Genomic DNA, 20,140 nt, shown 5'->3' on the forward strand with positions numbered 1-20,140 from the left:
AATAATAATAATAATCATAATAATAGTACGCTATATGCAGGTGCACAAAATTTCTATGTAAAAATTCAATTATAATACATTTTGTCGTTTCGATTCGCGAATAGATTTTGGAATTGTATCTTGTCATCGCGATTCTATCAGGCGTTAGCGCAACTTTTTGTTGACCTGATCGATCTGCTCGTCGATCCTCTCGGATGTCCCACGGAACTTGTTTGGTTCCGGTCCAATCATCTGTATAAGCTGTGGCACGTCTTGGCCACTTATCTGCGTGAAACGCGCCAACGACTTCATGCACGCGAACAGCTGCTCCTCCGCAGGGCTACCGTTGAAATATTGCAACAACGCCATTGTCAACTCCACGGCCACGTCGTCGAACACCTACGTCGAATTAAAAAGAGGGAAAGCGAAACGCTATTAGAATTAAATCACGGCCGTGTCTCGATCGTTCGAAAGACCTGATGGGATGAAAACAAGTTATTCTCGTGGAAGCAGGGACGCGCAGAAAAACCGTTTTATTTATATTTTCTGTAATTTATGAAATGCTAGCTAGACCATTCTCCAAAATCTTGTAAAAGTAAGCTGACGATGACGAGGTTTATTTTCGAAGTTCGTTCGAACGTACTGCGCAATCCTTCGCGGACGCGAACGATTTACACGATGTTAAATTATGTACGATAAATACCTACAGGTGTTCGGACAAGTACCTTAGAAATGCTGCCTTTCGGTAAAAGTCGCCGCAGATTTTTGCTTTTGTTCATTTTCTGAAAAAACAGTATCCGGTCTCTCGATAGATATCCATTAACTCCAACTGCAGCATCGCAGTATTGTACACAGATATACAAACGAGTAACGAGTATTTCGATGTGTACATACTTATTGAATCATTGCTATTTATAATGTAATTCGTTTTTAGTATTATGATTTCGTTGCTCGTCCGTGAATCAGTTTACCAAATTTGATACACGGTTAAAAACCTCGATCTCAGTTTTACACGTACGCAGATTTATTAATAAAGGCAGCACTTCTATTCGCGAGAATAGTAACAAGCTATAATTAATAACGGCAGCATTTTCATAAGCGAGATTGCGAAAGGAGAGAAAACAGTTTCACTGTACGTAGCTCTATGTGAGTGCAGCTGTGAGTCGAAACAAACGAAATGAGGAAAAGTGTTAATCGGATAGGACGGATACAGACCACAGTTTTTACCTCCTTGCAGGCAAGGTTGTGAATAATAGCGGCTCCACGTATTTGCAAGTCGATAGAGTTCGAAAGCAACGAGTGTACCGCGACCTTCGTCGTCACCCTTATGTTACTGATATTCTGATTCTGATGCTGCCATTCCGAAATGTACAACAGCCATTCCGAACTACTAAGATTTTCGAACATGTTTGCCAACTATAATAAACAATCGAACAGTTAAAAGATTCGTCAGATGTTAACACGCGTTCGCTAGATTCAGCGGCTTACAAATTGTGCGAGAGGAAGCTGTTCCTCCTGAGGATGACGATCGATATCGAACGCATAATTCATAATCGTATGTTCCCGTCTGTCCTGGTGCAACAAAAGGATCACGTCGTCCTTTAACGCGGCCGCAGAAAGTATGTTCAACAATCTCACTCTTGCCTCGCTTTCCAACGACTTATCGTACAGAATTCGGCCTAAATATCGCCCATAAACAATGTAACGTATGATACAAGTAGAACGAGCGGATCTTTGAACATCTTCAAACGTTTCGACTCACCTACGAAGTTCAAGAAGTTGTCGCCCAACGCCCAAGAGCCTTCGTTCTCCAGAACGTACTGTCGAAGCTCGGTCATGCACACTTTCTCCTCGTCGTTCAACTTCCCTTCCAACGACTTTGTCAACGCTTGGTAATCTTCGTTCACATCCACCATGTCTTTGAACACTATAGGAGGATCCCGACGCCGTTTCTTCTCTTCCTGTTCTTTCCTCTCTTCTTCCTCCATCTGCACGACTCTGTCCGATGGCGACAACTCGGAGCTTTCACCGTTCGTGGCTTGCATGTCGCTCACGCTCACAGTACCTATTATAGGAAAAAGAAACAAAAATTGGGATTTTTGTTACATTCATAGAACAGTTATACAGCATCCGTGGACGTACTCTCGCTTTCCGTCATATGTGAGCAATTACTGGTACCGGTGCTCTTGCTATCGCTCGTCCCGCTATCTTTGCTTGCCTTCTGCTTTTTCTCCTCCTTCTTCTTTTTTTTCTTTCTATCCTTCTTCGTGAGCTTCTTCACGAGCTTCTCGTTGATCTCGTTCCTCCTCTCCTCTAGCGCGATCGAGTTCAATCTGTCGTCAACGGTTCAGATGAAGACTCATCGACGTTTTATTATAGAGCCAAGAAGAAGATTCTTACCTCGCTTCTTCGATGGCCTCATTTAAAAGCTGAAATTCCGGCGAGACTTCTCTGTGATTTCTTGGTTGAAGGAATGTTTGATCTATAAATGCCGTATTGCCAGTGAGACCGTCTATCAGTTCTGCGATCCCTCGACCAATCGGTCTAAATGATAAAAGCACAATGCAATTTCAAATAATCGCGGATTCGTTAAATTCTTCGTTGTAAAAATTGTTTGCTCACGATTGTAATATTTCCTCCGGCAGGTCGAGAATGTATTTGGGAATACCTTTGCCCACCAGGAAGTTACAAACTTCCTCCGTGAAAGAATTGCAATTATGTTTAAAGATATCGTAAGTGCCCGGGCTGTAATTAATCCGAGGTTTTTGTAATCATTGTCAAAATAGTTATCTCGTTTCGTTGAAATTCGAACTCACGCGAACGTGGAGGATCCCAGGCCCGTTAAGTACTCGAAGAATACGGAATAGGGCAGGTAAGTCTCGCCGATCCTTTCTATTTTCTGCGGTTCCCCTAGATCCGTGCTTCCCTGGAACAAGACAGTCAATTTGTCCGTAGGAGAAACATTGAAAACGCGTCAATGTCAGTCTCGCGGTTGTGCTTTCACCCCCTTCTAGCTTATGCAAAGTAATTTTAGAAGCGCGACAAACTCGCGCTTCCCTGTAAGAATATCTTTAAATAGACACACGGCGAGCGTCACGTTTTTACTTGAGGAAAAAGCGGGGAGGAAGGGAAATTTGAAAGCAGTGTTAAAAAGAATAAATTGTTACACAAGGTACACGAGCCACTCGATTTCAGTTCTGATTATCAGTGGATATACGGAAAATAAGAATCTCTCTCTTCAGTTATAACAGACTTCGATGAATCACTACACTCGAGTTTCAACTATTTAAAATGCAATAGAGATTTAAATTCGGGAATGAAATCACTTCTCTAGAATTATTTAATTGCTCGTCACAGAAGAACCGTCACTGCCTTTCGACGGAAGAGTGTACCTGGATTTAACGAAGGAAACTCTGCCGGCTAAACGATAAAAAATGAAGAGAAATAGAAGAGACGCGGTCGAGTATCGTCGAGGAACCACTCGGATGCGAACTGGCGTCGCGGTGCCCCAAGATTCGACGCCACGCAGGCCGGCTAAGAGCGTAACTCAAGACAAACGATATTCAGAGTTCGCATTGCACCGCGCACGCCTCGACGCCAGTTTCGGTTTCGGTTCGCATTTTCGATGACGCGACCACTCGAACAACACCTGGCCAGCTGATCGTCCGCTATACCCCGAGAGCAAGAAGCTCTGCGAACCGGCTAGCAAAACCGCGTGGTCGACATGAGCTTCTGTCACGAGTCGATTCGCGTACAATCGAACAAGATTAAAGATCAGAAATGGCGAGCCTCGTTAATTGTTCTTCGTAAATAATTGGAAAGATCGAGTACAATCAGAAAAACAGCTTCTTCCGTCTTGCATTGCATTCTGCCTGATGGGAAATTATCTTGTTTTTCAAATAAGTTCGAAGGTTTCATACAGGAAAATTTTAATGGAAGAGGAAGAGAAAGAGACTTCCGATCGGTTCCCGGTAGAATCTAAACGATAGGTCTTAGGAAAGCCATGAGAAAGGGAGAGAAGAGAAAGAGAGTACGATGAAGTAAAGCAATTATTTTTAGATTCAACCGGACCAAATTTAGTACCCATGTCTAGCGTATCGTATGGCCAGAATGACTCGGCGTCCAGCGCGTGGTCCGATCCGGTCACCGTTTCGGTGACCAACGTGCATTTCGGGCGACTTGACACACGTATCAATTTTTTTTTTTCCGAAACACTTAAAGATTTCCTTCGTTTTACTTGTTATCGTTAGAGCTGCTGCTGTCTAAAATAACTGCTCGAAGAAAGATACGTCTTCCGGTATACATCAGCATCCCGAAAGATTCTAATTCCGTCGTTTTTATAAGATCCTCGCCATAGACAGTCGTTCAATTATAAAAAAAAATTGTATATTTTTAATATAGGGATGTTTCTCTTACTTAGAATAATCGAGTAATTACTCGGAGATACTCACGGGTGGTAGAGTTTGGATACCAGAGGGTCCGAAGAAATATTCTCCTCCGTAGGCGACGATAGCTGTGTGCCATATCCCTTCTACTTGGCGACCTATCAATAAAATACGAATTAACTTCGCTCGGTGAATGAATTTCCATATGAAATTCACAAAATAAATGATTTGACATAATTTGTCATTTTTAAATATAGAAGTGTAAGATGCAAGTTATTACATGTTGCTGTCCACTGACAGACACATTGCGCACGTTAATGCAGCTGAGATTCGCTCAAGGAACAAGCGTGGTCGTTGCGTACGTAACATAGAGAATATTTAATGGCTCATGTCAGTGGAATATAATTTAGGTAGGCTTGGACGAGGTTCGGGCTCGTTTTCGTCGGCTCGAATCTCCTTCGACCTAGTTTCTCATCGCGGGAATAGCTTAGGCACATCCGCGATTTTCTTATTGCAGCGCGTTTCTGGGAGGGTCACCGCGCGGTGAAATAACCACGAGAAATAGCTGCACCGGTCGCTGACAATTCCACGCTTTTAAAGGATTATGTAACTCATTACAGCGATGCTGAATTAGGAGGGTCGATAAAAATAAGGAGATTCTTTGTGCCATCGTTTTCCCAAATCAGACGATGTAACCATTGTCTCTTAATTATAATGTCCATTATGTCCATTTGCATTCGATGCATGATTCGTCTTCGAGCGTGGGCATTCCGCGTGGGCAAATGTGCGAGTGAGCTACGAGTTTTTATTTGTTTGTAAGTAGAATCGCGTGCAGTGCGAAATACCAAGCTCGCGAACAATTACAACTAGCGGGTTCTGAAAATAGATCCGCAAGCTCGACGACTGATCGCGAGTGGCGAACGAGCCTTGGATATACGTGACGTAAACGGAGGCACGTGCGAGGTGCGTTGGATTTTACAACGGTTCCACGGAATTTCGTACGAATCGAAAACTATCCCTTCACCCGTGTCCGCTTCCGTATTGTGCATACCACGTATCCACGAATACGTGGCCGGGCCGTCTGCAAGTACCCGGCTATGACGCTCATTAAGTACGTCCTCTGGACGTTATTTTAAACTTTCGTTCGATCTTCCAAATTATCATTTGGAACATTCGTCGATTTGTTTCATTGTACGAAAGCTAGTCTCGTTCCTCCTCCTGTTTTAAAGACTTTTATGAGCATTTTTGTAGAACTCGTAGGACAGATCAAAGAACTTTTATTTACGTAGGCTAAATTTAGAGTAAATTAAAATCAGGGAACAGAATCCCAATGACAAACGCTACTGTGCCAAATTACCTTCGTCCGATTTTCCCGATTGTCCTGTTTAAATTGTTTCGATTCCAAGGATGTCGACTCGCGCGATTTCGTGATCGAAACGTTGACGAGAAAAAGCCCTCCTAAAATAGCTGTCGGTACAGTTACCTCCTTCGAAGTCTTGATTAGACAAAATAGTAAAGCGATGATCAATTGAACGGGACTTCGTAAGGCCAGTGATTTAATTACGCTTGGAAATGCAATTATAATTATTAATTATTACACGCAATTTTCATTTATCCCATTGTTCTATTGTTCAACGGCGCGTGTGTACTTCCAAGAATTAGAGAGACAGATTCTGCGTTTTCGTTTGTCAGTATTTAAAAATATCTACTTATTGCTGTTTACTTTGTATACGTATGAATGTAACTGCGAGACGTAGAAGTGTATTTTTAAATGAGACGAGGCAAAGTTAATTCACCTTTTTCCTGATCAAAACCTCGTTCCGCGTTTCATTCAATTCTTCGCTTAAGATACGTGTTCTTAATTTACCTATAACGAGCCCAGACATCATAGATGCGAGGCCCTTCGTCAGGTCGTAAATATACAGTTGCACAAAGGTCTTCACACCTTCCGCGTTTTCCATCTTGGCTGACTGCAACAAACAGAAGGAGACGTTCACTGTTAATTTCACGAGGAGATTCAAAGAGCCTAAATTGATTAATCGGTCAGACCTACCCAGGCTCGCGATAAGAATACCTTAAGGATGTATTGGCTACACGGTCAATCCCAAAAGTTTATGTACTTTAGAAAAACGCATTTCCTATCATTAAAAATAGTGCACTTTTCTTCTAATTTTGATATTTAATGAGTTAAGTATGATTATTTGGCATTTTATTGATGTTGACAAAATCCGACCATCCCAGCGTCGAAACGGCGAACTTTTGGAAAAAATTTCGTTTTTCCTCAATAACTCCTAAACCCTTGGAGATACGGGAAAATTGCATACGACCTTTCTTGTAGAGGATGACGAGATCTACAATTTCCGTCTAAAAGTTTTTTGCTAGCGTCAATAGTTTACGAGTTATTAACGAAAAACGATAAAACAGTGTTTTGCAAATAACTCATTAACACTCGACGCTAGCGAAAACTTTTTATACAGAAATTATAGATCTCGTCGTCCTCTACAAGAAAGGTCGTATGCAATTTTTCCGTATGTCCAACGGTTTGGGAGTTATTGGCCAAAAACGAAAATTTGGAAGAAATTGAAGGGAAAAATCTCGGAAAAATCGAAAAATTTTTGTTATTGTTTATTATCAGCAATGTTCTTCCGACATCTGATTTCTTTTTAAAAAATGCGTTTCTAAAGTGCATAAACGTTTGGGATTGACTGTATAGCCAATACATGCTTAACTTATCACGTTCTAAATGAGAAAGTCATCTATCTCGGACGTAGCTTTCAGCTGTTAATTGCAATTAATTATACTATGGATGTGTCTGCAAATTCCTATTTCTATAAGCGTAACATTTATCTTCTCCCCTAAATATTATAAATTTCACTTTGGATATTCTGTATTTCTTCACGAACTATGGCATACCGCATTTCTTCAAATTATCAAAACTCCCATAAATGCATAAGCATCCGAAGTTTAATGATGAATAATTGTAAAACATTCAACTTTATTATTTCTATCTATCTATTTTTCGTGCTGCGGCGAATTCATTCCAACGCACCTCCTTATGTCTACTCTGATGGATGTAATGAGTGGAGGGACGTAAATACACCGCTCGCGCCCTGAACTCGTTCAGCTTCGACTCCAAAAACTTCTCGCAGACTTCAATCTTCTCCGACGAGAAGAAAATGTGAACGCGGGTCGACCAAAAATTTGGTTAAAAACGTAAAACGCGTGGAACCGCGAGACGGCTGTTCAATGTCACAGATGGATGAGATCGATCGTTGTGGCTCGTAGATGATCCTCGTCGCGTGTGCGAGATCAATACACGTCCATGCCGTCGGCCAAAAATATGAGACCAGCTGATCCTATTGTTATTTTTCGCGGATGATTGATACAGCGACTATCTGCCAACTCCTTTACCATTTCGTACTAAATTAGCACGTATGAAAGGCGGTAGACTGTAATAATACGACGTCTCATTCAAATATTCATCATTTTGTTCGATATCTACGTGATACATGATTAAAAACTTAAAATAAAAGCGAAACACTAGCTTAAAACATGATCTCACATTCTGTATCACGTAATAATTCCGTTCAATCAGGGAGCTACCTATACACGATGAATCAGCGATACATGACGTTCAAACCTGGTTACGCGGCAATTTAAGAGCGACGCGAATATTTAACCCTGACAAATTGCCTACAGTTTTCTATAGAGTTAAACTACTTAAAGAAACGCCTTAGAATCTACACTTTTTACTTAAAACGATAAAATATCATCGACAAATATTAGGATTTACAGAGAATGACAAGCGTTAATAGGAAGACACGAACGATTATAGTATAGACAATAATTTGTTAAGGACCGGAATAGGTTAAGGCTGGAATAAATATTAAGATACATTGTTATTAATGTAAAACGTGAATGTAAACCGAATAAAGGAATTAAATGAGATTATATTGAGATTAATTAACATGAGATTCAACAAGGTACTACTTGTACCTACCCTCCTGTTTTCATTGACGATCTACGAACAGGTGGATCGATTATCGGGGTGCGTCTCGCAGGGATGATCGAAAAGATAGCCAAGCCGGGTTGACGTTGGCACGTCAAAACGAACGAGCGAACAGTAACCGGTATTCGAAGATGATACGGCACGTATGATAGCTGCTGGATGACTACTGGCTAGCAAATGCAACTGATCGCGGCGAAATCTTCGCCGGAGCCGGGGACCAGTGCGGAGACACGGCGCGGTAGTCGTACTTGCCAGGAAGAAACGGTAAAGAGGTAAGAGGGTCATCGCGCGAAGCCTGCGCCTATCGGCATCACGGCCAATAACGCGATATATAATATTGCACAATCTATTTTGCGTTTTGCATAAAATAATTACGATGTTAAGCGTCCTCTTGGCGGCTTCTCGTTGGTAGAAAATCTGGTAAAGTATACAGTTGCTATTAAGTACCTGTCATTTCGAACGTTTGAAAAAGGGATAGTGGAAATACATATGTATTGTAGCAGATTTCGACGCCTATCAGATTCATTACACTTTTACACAGATAATTATTCTTATGATCTGATTCGTACGAGTGTCTTTAAGTTTGCTTGCGAACTGAAAGATTTGAATTTCCTTCGAAGAGGAACGGCACGAACTTTCGAAACTCTAAGACCGGAGCAATTCCGCGAAGTTGTAGAATTGTCGCGATGATATTCCGTTCGTTAAAAACGATGTGTAAATAGAGGAAATGATTTGTCTTATTTTTAATCGAAGACGATGATCACCTGGTAATTGGCAGCCACCGCCACCGTGGCCATGACCGGATACCAATTTACCATCGGTTCAACAACCTACGTTGCTGTTCTACGTTTCCCTATCTTCCCGTGTCGAGCTATTTAAAATGAAATGGTAAAAATAACGAATTATGCGTTGCGTAATGCTGGTACCGTTCCTTTGACGTTCGAAAAAGATCCGCGTAAGTGAAAGTGTCGAAAAAAATAAACGCAAGAGTGGCCAATACCGTAGCGCGAAACGATCGGGAATATCAAGATTACTCAGCAAATACGGGGTGACTCAAAAAGTACGGTAGACGCGTTCGCCTTTTTTTTTGACGTTCCAAAGTTTCGGTGCGAGGAACCAGAGGGTAATAAATAAAACGAGGGTAAGACGGAGTCTCGTCCAACTGCCGAATTTACGTTCACGCTGATTAATAGTTAATAGCTGGCCGCCGTTCGCCCCGATTCGCGTGGGGAAAAAAACGGGTGTATACATGTAACAACGAAAAAACGTGTGACAATTTGACTTTCATTTTATGTTAATAACGAACTTACCTACTCTAGCGTTCGTAGTTCTGCGCGTCGTTAATCTGTTCTCCGCTAACAATAAAAGGATAACGTGCAGTTGTTGAAGTTCTGTCGGAGGTTTGTTGGTGAGTAACAAGGAAGCGCGGTGATCGAGAGTAAATGTTAGATAAAGAGTATCGCTCATCGATTTCAGTTGCGCGCTACGGAACCGTTCGAAGGAAAACGATCGAGTCGACGATTAAAGTGAGTAGGAAACACCATAGTTAACAGCGTTTGTCTGGTATTTCGAATAATCTTTCGAAGAGGTTAAGATACTAGACGTTGACTCAACAATTTTCTTGTGCTCACTAGGGACTTTCGAGATACTCCGTTACGAACGGACAAAGTTGAACGGGGGTCGAACAGCTGATGCTTTCTCAACACCGGCGAAATGTCAAAGTCTAGACAAATCGTAAGTTAACCACCGTTAAACGATTAACCTCGAGCGATAAATTCGAATGAGCCATTCGATCAAAGGCGAACAATATTTTATTTAGAAACCGGTCCATTATTTTCATAAAACGGCTGAATTTCACGTTTCACGCGGTGACACCGAGGAAACTTACTAAAAGTTCCCAGACACCAGTCGAACTTGTTTTCCTTTTATACTTTTTCAAAATCTCCGGTATTAAACGTAATATTCTCAGCAATACAGAATTCAGTTCAATACATAATTCCACGTGCAAATTCCCATTGGCATTTACCTTTTATAAATCACAGCAATTCGTTTAATATTCAGTGTAGTGAGAATGTAAACATTTCTGTTAACAGATACTTTTTGATCATTCGTGTGTTTTTATTAGACATTCAGTGTTTGAAATATATTCTGTATTCGTTTGTAGACCCTGCGTGTGCAGTGTGCAGAGGGAACGAAGCGTATAGATGTAAATCTCTCTGACACAATTGCTCAATTGTTCGAAAAGGTTTGTCCTCCAATCATATTGTGCAATAAACAGTGATGACCGATGATCATACAATTGAAAACTTTCAGGTTTCCAAAGCCTTCAATCTGAATACCATTGGATTTGTACTTTATAAGGAGCGCAATCATAAAAATGAAATTCCAGTTTCTCAAAGTAAAACAGTTGCTAGAGCAGGTCTTTCTCACGGAGATATGTTATACTTAGCTCCCCAGAACAATACACAATTGTGGAGTGCTCCCTCAACTAGTACTGCCAACATGGATACTTCCCAAGGTATTGATCATACTCTTTTATATACCCTATCTTACTTACTTCGATCATTTAAATTTCGACTGATACCAGAACCAGGGCCAATGGATACGACAGAAATTACGAACCATACTAGCAATACTCCCCGATCTATGCCAAACGACGTCGACGAGGTTGACGAACAATTATACAAACTCGAGGGTAAAATACAAAGAAAACGTGATGAAAAATTGTAAGTAGAAACGCGCGTTCTATGAGACAATCAGAAGATCCTTAATAACTATGTGGTAATTTAATAGGTGTAGACATGGTGCAAACGGGTGCTGTGTTCATTGTACTCCTTTAGAACCTTTCGACGAAGCTTACCTTAAGGAACAAAACATAAAACACTTATCTTTTCACGCGTACCTCAGAAAGCTTACTACCGGCGTTGATAGGTACATTGATTAATATGAACAATGTCGACGTTTTCGAGAACGGATCTCATCCGGATCGTCGTGTTCTCGCACAGTTCTAATCAATAGTGTCCCTGTCCTTTACAGAGGGAAGTTTATACAATTAGACGATATAAGCTGCCGTATAAAGACTGGTTGCAAAGATCATCCACCTTGGCCACGAGGTATCTGTAGCAAGTGTCAACCAAGTTCCATTACTCTAAACCGCCAACCTTACCGCCATGTGGACAACGTGATGTTTGAGAATCCAAACTTAGTCGAGCGCTTCCTGAATTACTGGCGTAGTACCGGGCATCAACGCGTTGGATTTTTATACGGAAGATACGAAGTGCATACAGACGTACCGTTAGGGATAAGAGCTGTCGTCGCAGCTATTTACGAGCCACCACAGGTGATTTACGACGCGATAAATGCTGAGAAGATCGTTGTTCTCTACAGTATTACATCGTTTTGATGTTTTCAGGAAAGTACAAAAAATTCTATACGACTTCTGCCGGACGAGAAGGAAGCGGTAGTGGACGAGCTGGCTCATTTACTTAATTTAAAAAGAGTTGGATGGATTTTTACTGATCTTATAGCCGACGATATTAAGAAGGGCACGGTAATTATATTTAGATCGTCGTGATTCGGATGATTCAAAGTCCTTGATTAATAGCGTCAGTTTCGTTTATTCAGGTAAAACACGTCCGAAATATAGAAAGTCACTTTTTATCTGCTCAAGAGTGTATCATGGCCGGGTATTTCCAAAACAAGCATCCAAATCCCTGCCGCTTCTCTCCTAATAATTATTTTGGTTCGAAGTTTGTTACCGTTTGCGTCACTGGTAAGTTCTCGTTCGTTATGCGCGACGTATTTAATAACTATTTGTACTTAGCGCCTCGTACTCGTTGGTTGCAGGCGATAACAAGAATCAGATTCACATGGAAGGGTACCAAGTGTCGAATCAGTGCATAACGTTAGTAAGAGATAGCTGTTTGGTTCCTACGAAAGATGCTCCAGAGTTGGGCTATGTAATTGAGTCGACGGATAAACAGTACGTTCCAGACGTCTTCTATAAGGTGAGTACATTCATTTTGTTCTAAAGAAATCTGTTTGCCTCGAATTAAAATAGTACCGTGGACATTGCGGTGAACAAAGAGATGTTACATCTTACGTGCTAAGTGTTAAGGAAGGTGTGGGTTTCATAGACCGTCGACGAAGGTGAAAGAGAAACAGTTTATAACTCAAAATCGATTGATTAAAAGTACATTTAACTTGGGCAACGAACTTCGTTTTTCGTACATGTATAATGAAATAATAAAACTGTTTAAGCAAAGTGCACTACGAATATGCGCTTTCGTAGGCCGTAAACAAAATGACCACAATTTTCGTATGTAAACGATGATTACGCCTTAACTTAAAACGAAAAAGGTGAACGAGGAATAGAAAAAATAGGAGTGAGAGAGAAAAGAATAAGGGGTGGGACGAAAGAGGTGATAACCGCTCAACCGTTTTAATTGGAACGCGAGGGGCAAGGTGAGCCCACGGGTTCGTCAGAATCAATATTACAAGCTATGCGTTGTTACCTCATCACGTTCATAAAAATATATATAGTACGCGCGCGCGTGGATATTTTTGTGTATACAGGTGGGCTTCTATAGCTTCGCTCGGTTCGGTAAAACATGCACATAATTATTCGCGTCTAGATTCGAGAGTCGACGACGACGGCGGCGACGGGTTTCACGCGGTTGTTTCGTTTGTTCGCAACGACCGAAACGAGAGAAATTGATTCGAGCTTCGACCACCCTTCGATCGTCGTACGTATTTACGCAGTGGTTTCTTTAATTCTAACGGCGATTTACTTAACGTTTCATCGTGACGCAACAAGTACACCCATTCGTTTCATTGCTAGACCGCGATGAATCAGCTAATTAACAAGTGTTAAAACTTTCAAGTTCAACATCGAATGAGGCTTTCTTCGAAAAAGGCATCCGCGACGTCGAGATGCGTGCGAATTTCCTACAGTACGCCAAGTACGCTACTCGTTTCACACGCTCCAACTTACAGACGACACTTGTTTTCTCTTCTATTCTTTCTCTCGACGCGCTGTCCCTCGCACACGGGTACACGACAGTATGATACATAACGATGGGACTTTTCTTTTTACGAGGATTCGAACGAGTATAGTATATAACGTCGTTAAATTATCGACATACAGCATCGAGGAATGATTCGTTATAATATATATTCGCTCATTTCGGTTCGTTTCTTCATTTTCTCTCATCAGACGACGAGGCTTACGATCTACATAGTAGTAGTTAGGCCTTGTATACATTTTCATGTTGAGATCTAATCTTAAATACAGTTAATTTACGACGGGTCTGCGACGACCGCGACGGCAAAGAGCAAAAAGGGAGGAGTATCCTCGAGTCGTCCGATAGGAACCGCAAATTTTCCCCGACTCGTTTCATTTCGCGCATCTACTTGTTCCCTTTTAGCTCCTTTTCTCTCCTCGGACAAGAAAAAAAATAAACGGAACGATACGCGATCGTTGATCGGCGGACGATACACAGAATTGGCCCTCACACGCACCGACGTATCGTTCAATGTTCTAAACGACCTGCGTATATGGAATCACGATTTCTTCTCTTGACTTTTACGAAGTCACGCGGTTACAAAACGAAAAAAAGAACGTTCCCGCCTGTACGTTTGTTTGTTCCTTTACAAATATACGGATGCACGTGCACACGAGTTCGCCCCGTTTTCTCTGTACGTACTCCTCTCATCTATACGTATTTTTTTCTCTTTTTCTTTTTATTACCTACAACCTAAAACATCGGCAACGAGAATGCCGTTAAACCCACGTTTAACTCTTGTTAAATCCCGTACGATATCGCCCTTTACATCAACTATACGTAGCAATATGTCAATAGCCAAAATAAACGTCGAACTTCTTCTAAAACAAATATCGTACAGCTAGAAGTCGTATCGATATCACGATCGATCTTGAGGTACGTATTTTTTTCATCGATCATCATCATCGTCGTCGTTATTGTAGATACAGAATCATACAGATTCCCAATCAATAGCAAAATATGGATTTTTATTTCTTCTTCGTTCTCTTACGCGTCCACGTTTTAAAAATAGATTCAACATCTTTAGAATTCTATTGTTAATAGTTAATTAAATTGTGTGACTCGTACGGAGCATCGAGACCATGGAGCTATACGCTCGCGACGGTGTCTCTCGACGTGTAATATCATTTATCATCGGATACTATGTATACATGATTTTTTTTGCATTTTTTGTTTGTTTGTTTGTTTGCTTTGCTTAATTAAACATCCCATTCCCTGACGCTGTCAGAGGTACCGTCGCGATACTCATCTTAAAATTTCCTTTAGTTATCTAGAGCGGAGAAAACAAAGTATACGGGGGTAACGCATGATTTACCCTTCGGTGTATACTAACCGCAGCAGCGTAGCGTGTCGTCGTTACAATTTACCGCATTTCGTGATTAGAATATTTTTCGTAGGCTTGCCGGTCTGGTCGCCGAACGTAGATATCTTCTCGACTAACTCTAATCCCTCGACGACGTGGCCAAAGATCCCCGTGAACCCGCGCATCTCCTGCAGTATTATACGAAACTGCGAGCCCACCATGCCGAGATTATCGTGCCGCTTCTGCGTCCTCCGCATGCCGACGGCTCCTCGCACTGCGGGAAATTTCGTGTCGTCCGGCATGAAGTATCCGTCCTCGTATATACTCCTCCCACCGCGACCGTTGTTCAACTCGAAGTCGCCGGTGATCACAGACTCGCCCTCCCAGCACTGAAAGATCGTGCAGCCCTTGTAACCGATCCCGATCTCGCCGGTCGCGAGCACGCTAAAATTTTTCGCCATCTTCGGCGCCGCGTCCGGCCTCACTTCTATCACGATGCGACCGTGCGGCGATCCGTTCACCTCGATGCTGAAGTAATACAAAGGGTAGGGGTTCGCGGGGCCCCGGAGGGATGCTGCTATTCCGCTGGACGGCGGTTGAGAGGACGAGTGGACGGTGACCAGGCTCCCGCTGCCGGTCCCAACTCCTTCCGGTATGAACGTCGACTGTTGCTGCGGGTGCAGCATCGCGTTCGGAGGCGCGGGCGGAACTGGTTTAACGGACGGCGAACCAGGCGGGATGAGAAGCTGCTGAGGGGTCGCCGACGGCGGCGGTCCTTGGTGCACGTGCACGGAACCCGGCGGAGCCGGTTGCTGCTGCATCATGCTCGAGTGATACTCTATAGAACCGTTCTGCATGTGCTGCTGTTTACTGACCACGTGTCTCGAGTAGAGCTGCGACATGCAATAGTTTGCGAGGAACAGTACCGGGTTCTGTGAAGCCGCCAAGTGGTTCGGTAGTCTGCCGCCGTTGCTCGTCCCTTGAGAAACGATCGGCTCCCCCGTGTGGATACCGGCCAGCGCTTGCTTCAACAACGCGAAATCGAACACCACTCCCGAGTTACCGATAAGATCGTCGAGCTGGCACTGCAGCATCATTTCTTGGTACTTGGACTGCAATCTCTGCTTCTCTAACATCAGCTGCGAATGGAGATTGTACACGTCGCTGGGACTGTCGATCATCTGTAGGCTGGCTTTCGCTTTCCCGAGGGTCTCCCGTGTCTCCGTTATCTCGGGCAAGTGACTCCAGCCGTTCTGCAGATCAGTCTCGACGTGCGTCTTCAGCGTCACGCAAGCCTCCAACACCTTTATTAAGAATTCTCGTTGTTGCATAGCCAGTCTTTGAATCTCGGTCGATAGCTTTCCCATAGCAACTAACTCCAATTGAACCTGTAAGTACATGGGATTCTCCTAATGTACCTTCACTCGATCTCGTTCTTAGCACATCCATGAACGATGGAACTGAACTCATTGTAACACTTACGTCGTTTATGAGTTGTTCTTTGGCATCAGTTTGCAATTTAATCTGGTGACCCGGGTGTTCCTGTGGAGTGGCACATGCTCTGCAAAGCGCCGTGCAGCATGTCGCGCACCACAATGCCAGAGGCATACCGTGCGTGTGACAATTTTCACTCTGTAATAATATAAATCATGCAAATTCGTAACGTTCTCCATTCTTTACGGGCGACCATAAGAATTTCTAATATACATCGTCTAGAATCTCGACAGGAGACTGTCGTAGCCCTTATAACTTAATCCTATTAGTACGAGCTATCTAGAATATGGCTTCTCGCATGCTTTCTTCATCATTCGCGTATGAACTGCGAAAAACTGATTACGGCAATTCGTCATGTACCTTTCTCTCCTTGTCGTTCGTCTTTCCAGACGTGTTGTTCGTGGTGATTTTTAAGTGAGGAAAATGGTTGGTTAGAGCGAGGAGAGGAGAGTGAGTCGGTAGGGCGTCTGGTCCTTGGTCGCCCAGGTCCGTCCTCTTCCAACAGTGCGCGCAAAACAACTCACGTCCCTTCAAGAAATTATTCTCTATGCAACGCAGGCAAAAGTAATGCTTGCAACTAAGATATTTCGGGCATTGTTCCGCGTCGTTATACTTCTGCTTGCAATAACTGCAAAGCGTCAGTTCCTCTAAATCCGTTAGTACGCTCGGATCCAGCATCTGGAAAACGACAGAGAACGTTCTCTGTTAATTATTCGACGGTGAGCACGTGTCAGGAATATTCGCGTGCTCGTACGATTCGCGAAGTTTTACATACACGTATTCTATCGTTCGAAGAAACAGCGTTAAAGGTCGAGTTCAATACACTTATCGACAATAACAAGAACGAGTTTACGTAGTATACTGGTTTCTCTCTTCTCATGAATTATTTGTTACTACAAACGTGAATTTGATCGTAAGTAAATTGTATTAAAAGAATCTATGATACGAGTCGTTCTAAAATGAAGCACGTTGCTCTACTGTACGATATTTTTAATAACTGTTTCTCTTTCTTAAACTGATACAAACATACATTGTGATTCTCAATGGTCTCGCCGTTCTGGAATTCAAGAACGTTTCTCTTTCAAACACATTGTGTACACACGGCTAACAAGCACCAGTTTTAACATAAACACGATACAGATAGACAAAGTAACACTCGACGTTCTACGAATCAAAAATAGAAATTGATCAAGCTACGTTCATTCATTCGTTTGGAAACATTCTTTCACTCGATTTGGTTATACAGTGTTCGATCGCAACTTGCCGGGGAAGGATCAGCAATCGGCATAGGAACCGTGGAAAATTCTTTTGTAACTTATTCGAGACTATAATAAAATATAAAAAAATGACATTTGACTCGGGACCGCGCATGCGTGGAAAATCCCGCCAAAACCTAAGGGGGTCGGACAGTCGAAGTTTTGTGATTTACTGTTCGCCGGAGAGAACGTATTCGAAAGGGGAGGTAGTCGATAGAGGTGGACGTACAGGGTGCTCGCATTTCTTTACCCCGCGAACCGTTTTCACCAATACACGCGCACCCGGAGCCGATAAAACCTTCGCTCATATGATATATGGATCCCTCGTCTTATCAACGAGTATCCTATCACAATATTACACTGTCAGTATTCGTGACAAGACCGCGTTCCAAACGAATATTGCGTGTCAGGTAAATTCCGCGGGAATACGGATAGTAGTTGATCCGTAGATCATCTCTAAGCTCGTACGTACGTACACGCTTCCCTTTTCTTTCACTACCTTGTCAATCCTCTTCTATTCTTCCTTCGCACTTTCCCTCTCTCTCATCTTATCCACGTACAACGCACACAGCCCTGTTCACACTGGCGACGAACGTAACCGCGCGCGCGCACGAGAAGCAGTCACGTATTTCGTACTCCTCGTACACTTTTTCCTCGTTGCACGCGAGTAAGGGACACACGATAGATACAGCATGCATACACTCTCTCTCTCTCTTTCTTTCTTTCTTTCGTCGGATTCTAGGAGCGTAAATATTTCCGTACCGTGTATACGATTCGTGATCGTCTCCTTGCCGCGCGATGGAGGCTGATCGTTGGCACTCGTCGTTTCCTATCGTGCACGACGATATCGTTCCGTAACGGTTCCGCGTTTAGATCTACTACGATTCGGGTTTAATTTACATCGGGACTGGCGTAGTGTTGTGCGGTTCCGCACGCAGGGATCGAGCTGCTCGTCCGTTCGTCGCTGCCGCCGTGGAACTTTTTGTTCGAGCGCGTTTTCGCGTTTTTGTTTCCTTTGTACTTTTTTTTCTTTACGTTACGTGTTTACGTGATTATCGAACGTCGTGAGTTATTGTGGCTAACATAACGACGGCGCGCCGGTAACGCGGCGGTTACTTCAGTCTTAGCTCGTACGAACGTTTTGCCACATCATGATGTTTGGTTCACTAAACTAACCACTAGCATGGCGGCGACGACCGACCGACCGACCGACACACACCACAGCACGCGCTAGTTCGCTTACGCTGTTGCTCTCCTCGCCTCGTCCTCGTCCCGTGTCTTAGCCCCCTTCCCGGACCCCTGCTCCTAAACTACCCGCCTTCTCCTTCTCGCGCATGCAACCCCTCCGCTTTCCTTTCGTCTTTCTCTTTTCTCTTTCCTATATACACGCTCCCGCAGGGTAGACTCGTGGCAAAACGATGCCGGCGCGGTTAGCTCGTCGTCTGCGGCTTCTACTTTTACCGGGCGCGCGCGCGCATTTCTCTGACCATTATGGACTCGCCTTTACCGTCCTCCTAAATCTTGTACACACTTACGATCGGCTCCAGCAAGAAATTGCCAAATTCAAAATCTTCGACTGCCTTTCAGTTCTCGTTAGATGATTTATAGCAAGAATTCCTAATGGAAGATGTTCGATTTTCAATGTAATCGATCTTAAATGATTAATTTTGAACTACGATAAAACTACTGTGTTTTATTCACTTTTATATTGCTCACCAGGAAAAGGATTCTTATGGAAATGAAGTGTCAAAGTTAGCAAGACCTTTGCCCGTAGAATATTTATTAATCGATCTACCTGTGTCAACACCACTCACCCCGCAATTCACTTTCTACGTCAGTGAAAATATTACTCCGTTTCCAGTTGAAAATAGGTATGCGACGTACATCAGGAATAATGGATGGTTCTTCAGTTTGTATTGACCAAGTTTTGCTTTGCAGACTCATCGATGGTCAAATTCAAGAATTTAGCTCATTGTGCTCTTACATGCAACAATTCACTAAAGACCAATTGTTGGAAGCAATCACCGATTTTCATTTGTTAATTTATATAGCGACGATGCATTTGTTTCCGATGAAGGTACGTGTCATACTCCCAGTTTGGAATTTCATGTAATTGAACGCTGTCGTTCATTTCTCAGGAACATATGGCACCATTATTGGAGGCAATCCGTAATAAAGATGCGGGAAGGGCAAGAGAGTGGTCGCAGTCTGAGCACTGGGCAACGATAGAGGAATTAATGTCAGCGACCACGGCGTCTACGTCGCAGTCGACGTTCGAAGCTAATTCGAGAATGTCGACGTCCGGAATCGCGGAAGGAAGTGGAGTCGCGGTCGGTACAGATCCGGTCGCAAATTCAGCTCCCAACCAGACACAATGGACTTGTCATTACTGCACTTTCCTGAACGCACCGGATTTTGCGATGTGTGAAATTTGTAATTTGCCAAGGAACACGTAACAAACTGTACCATATATTGCTTTTGTACGCGTTTCAGGGTACCGTCCTTAAAACGCGACTTCGCTCCCGCGGTACTTGACGTGTAAAACGCGCGAGACTGCGGATATAAAAATTGTTTTCAGCGCGTACTTCGCTTTATTTATGAGTGAATAAAAATGCAGCAAGTATCGTTTACCGGAGTATACATTACCAATT

General features: G+C 43.0%; 3 protein-coding genes across 11 annotated transcripts; 1 reads left to right on the plus strand and 2 right to left on the minus strand.

The window, feature by feature from the left end:
• Positions 1 to 6: 6 nt before the first annotated feature.
• LOC108624283 (uncharacterized) lies at positions 7 to 9,993 on the minus strand. Of its 6 annotated transcripts, XM_018023450.2 has the most exons (13): positions 8,365 to 8,601; positions 7,414 to 7,813; positions 6,232 to 6,334; positions 4,431 to 4,522; positions 2,796 to 2,905; positions 2,602 to 2,724; positions 2,380 to 2,523; positions 2,122 to 2,312; positions 1,742 to 2,044; positions 1,468 to 1,658; positions 1,207 to 1,395; positions 705 to 761; positions 145 to 378 (listed from the first exon to the last, which is right to left on the minus strand). In XM_018023450.2, the coding sequence occupies exons 3-13, from the start codon at positions 6,323 to 6,325 to the stop codon at positions 145 to 147; spliced, it is 1,728 nt and encodes a 575-aa protein (XP_017878939.1). In that variant the 5' UTR covers positions 6,326 to 6,334; positions 7,414 to 7,813; positions 8,365 to 8,601. The 6 variants fall into 6 exon arrangements, with proteins under 6 accessions (XP_017878940.2, XP_017878942.2, XP_017878941.2 ...); XM_018023451.2 differs by lacking the exons at positions 7,414 to 7,813; positions 8,365 to 8,601 and adding an exon at positions 9,688 to 9,993 and having other exon boundaries at positions 7 to 378; XM_018023449.1 differs by lacking the exons at positions 7,414 to 7,813; positions 8,365 to 8,601 and adding an exon at positions 9,684 to 9,772.
• Positions 9,693 to 20,119, plus strand: Npl4 (nuclear protein localization 4). The gene is made up of 14 exons (XM_018023444.2): positions 9,693 to 9,781; positions 9,850 to 9,899; positions 10,008 to 10,107; positions 10,538 to 10,618; positions 10,687 to 10,891; positions 10,961 to 11,099; positions 11,167 to 11,304; positions 11,410 to 11,713; positions 11,786 to 11,923; positions 11,998 to 12,145; positions 12,220 to 12,380; positions 19,209 to 19,360; positions 19,428 to 19,566; positions 19,628 to 20,119. The coding sequence occupies exons 3-14, from the start codon at positions 10,087 to 10,089 to the stop codon at positions 19,943 to 19,945; spliced, it is 1,944 nt and encodes a 647-aa protein (XP_017878933.1). The 5' UTR covers positions 9,693 to 9,781; positions 9,850 to 9,899; positions 10,008 to 10,086; the 3' UTR covers positions 19,946 to 20,119.
• On the minus strand, positions 12,524 to 18,802 carry LOC108624282 (uncharacterized). 4 transcript variants are annotated; one of them, XM_018023447.2, is made up of 4 exons: positions 18,733 to 18,802; positions 16,594 to 16,911; positions 16,222 to 16,371; positions 12,524 to 16,127 (listed from the first exon to the last, which is right to left on the minus strand). In XM_018023447.2, exons 2-4 carry the CDS (start codon positions 16,909 to 16,911, stop codon positions 14,793 to 14,795), a joined length of 1,803 nt encoding a protein of 600 aa, XP_017878936.1. In that variant the 5' UTR covers positions 18,733 to 18,802; the 3' UTR covers positions 12,524 to 14,792. The 4 variants fall into 4 exon arrangements, with proteins under 4 accessions (XP_017878936.1, XP_017878934.1, XP_017878935.1 ...); XM_018023445.2 differs by having other exon boundaries at positions 18,252 to 18,773; XM_018023446.2 differs by having other exon boundaries at positions 17,989 to 18,773.
• Positions 20,120 to 20,140: the final 21 nt, after the last annotated feature.

Source organism: Ceratina calcarata, unplaced genomic scaffold, assembly GCF_001652005.2.
Source record: "Ceratina calcarata isolate Rehan_Ccalc_2016 unplaced genomic scaffold, ASM165200v1 scaffold305.2, whole genome shotgun sequence".
NCBI lineage: Eukaryota > Metazoa > Arthropoda > Insecta > Hymenoptera > Apidae > Ceratina > Ceratina calcarata.

Bases quoted from the DNA above. Each gene is read 5' to 3' on its own strand.
- Npl4 (XM_018023444.2), top strand. From the start codon at position 10,087: ATGTCAAAGTCTAGACAAATC. The intron at 10,892-10,960 runs GTATTGATCATA...GACTGATACCAG, and splicing joins CAACATGGATACTTCCCAAG to AACCAGGGCCAATGGATACG. The intron at 19,567-19,627 runs GTACGTGTCATA...TTCATTTCTCAG, and splicing joins TGCATTTGTTTCCGATGAAG to GAACATATGGCACCATTATT.
- LOC108624283 (XM_018023451.2), bottom strand. From the start codon at position 9,840: ATGAGCGATACTCTTTATCTAACATTTACTCTCGATCACCGCGCTTCC. The intron at 4,523-6,231 runs GTAAATTAAGAA...TTTTATTGATAG, and splicing joins GATGTCTGGGCTCGTTATAG to GTCGCCAAGTAGAAGGGATA. The intron at 2,906-4,430 runs GTGAGTATCTCC...GTCTTGTTCCAG, and splicing joins GTATCCAAACTCTACCACCC to GGAAGCACGGATCTAGGGGA.
- LOC108624282 (XM_018023447.2), bottom strand. From the start codon at position 16,911: ATGCTGGATCCGAGCGTACTAACGGATTTAGAGGAACTGACGCTTTGC. The intron at 16,372-16,593 runs GTACATGACGAA...ATATTATTACAG, and splicing joins CGAACGACAAGGAGAGAAAG to AGTGAAAATTGTCACACGCA. The intron at 16,128-16,221 runs GTAAGTGTTACA...ATGTACTTACAG, and splicing joins AAGAACAACTCATAAACGAC to GTTCAATTGGAGTTAGTTGC.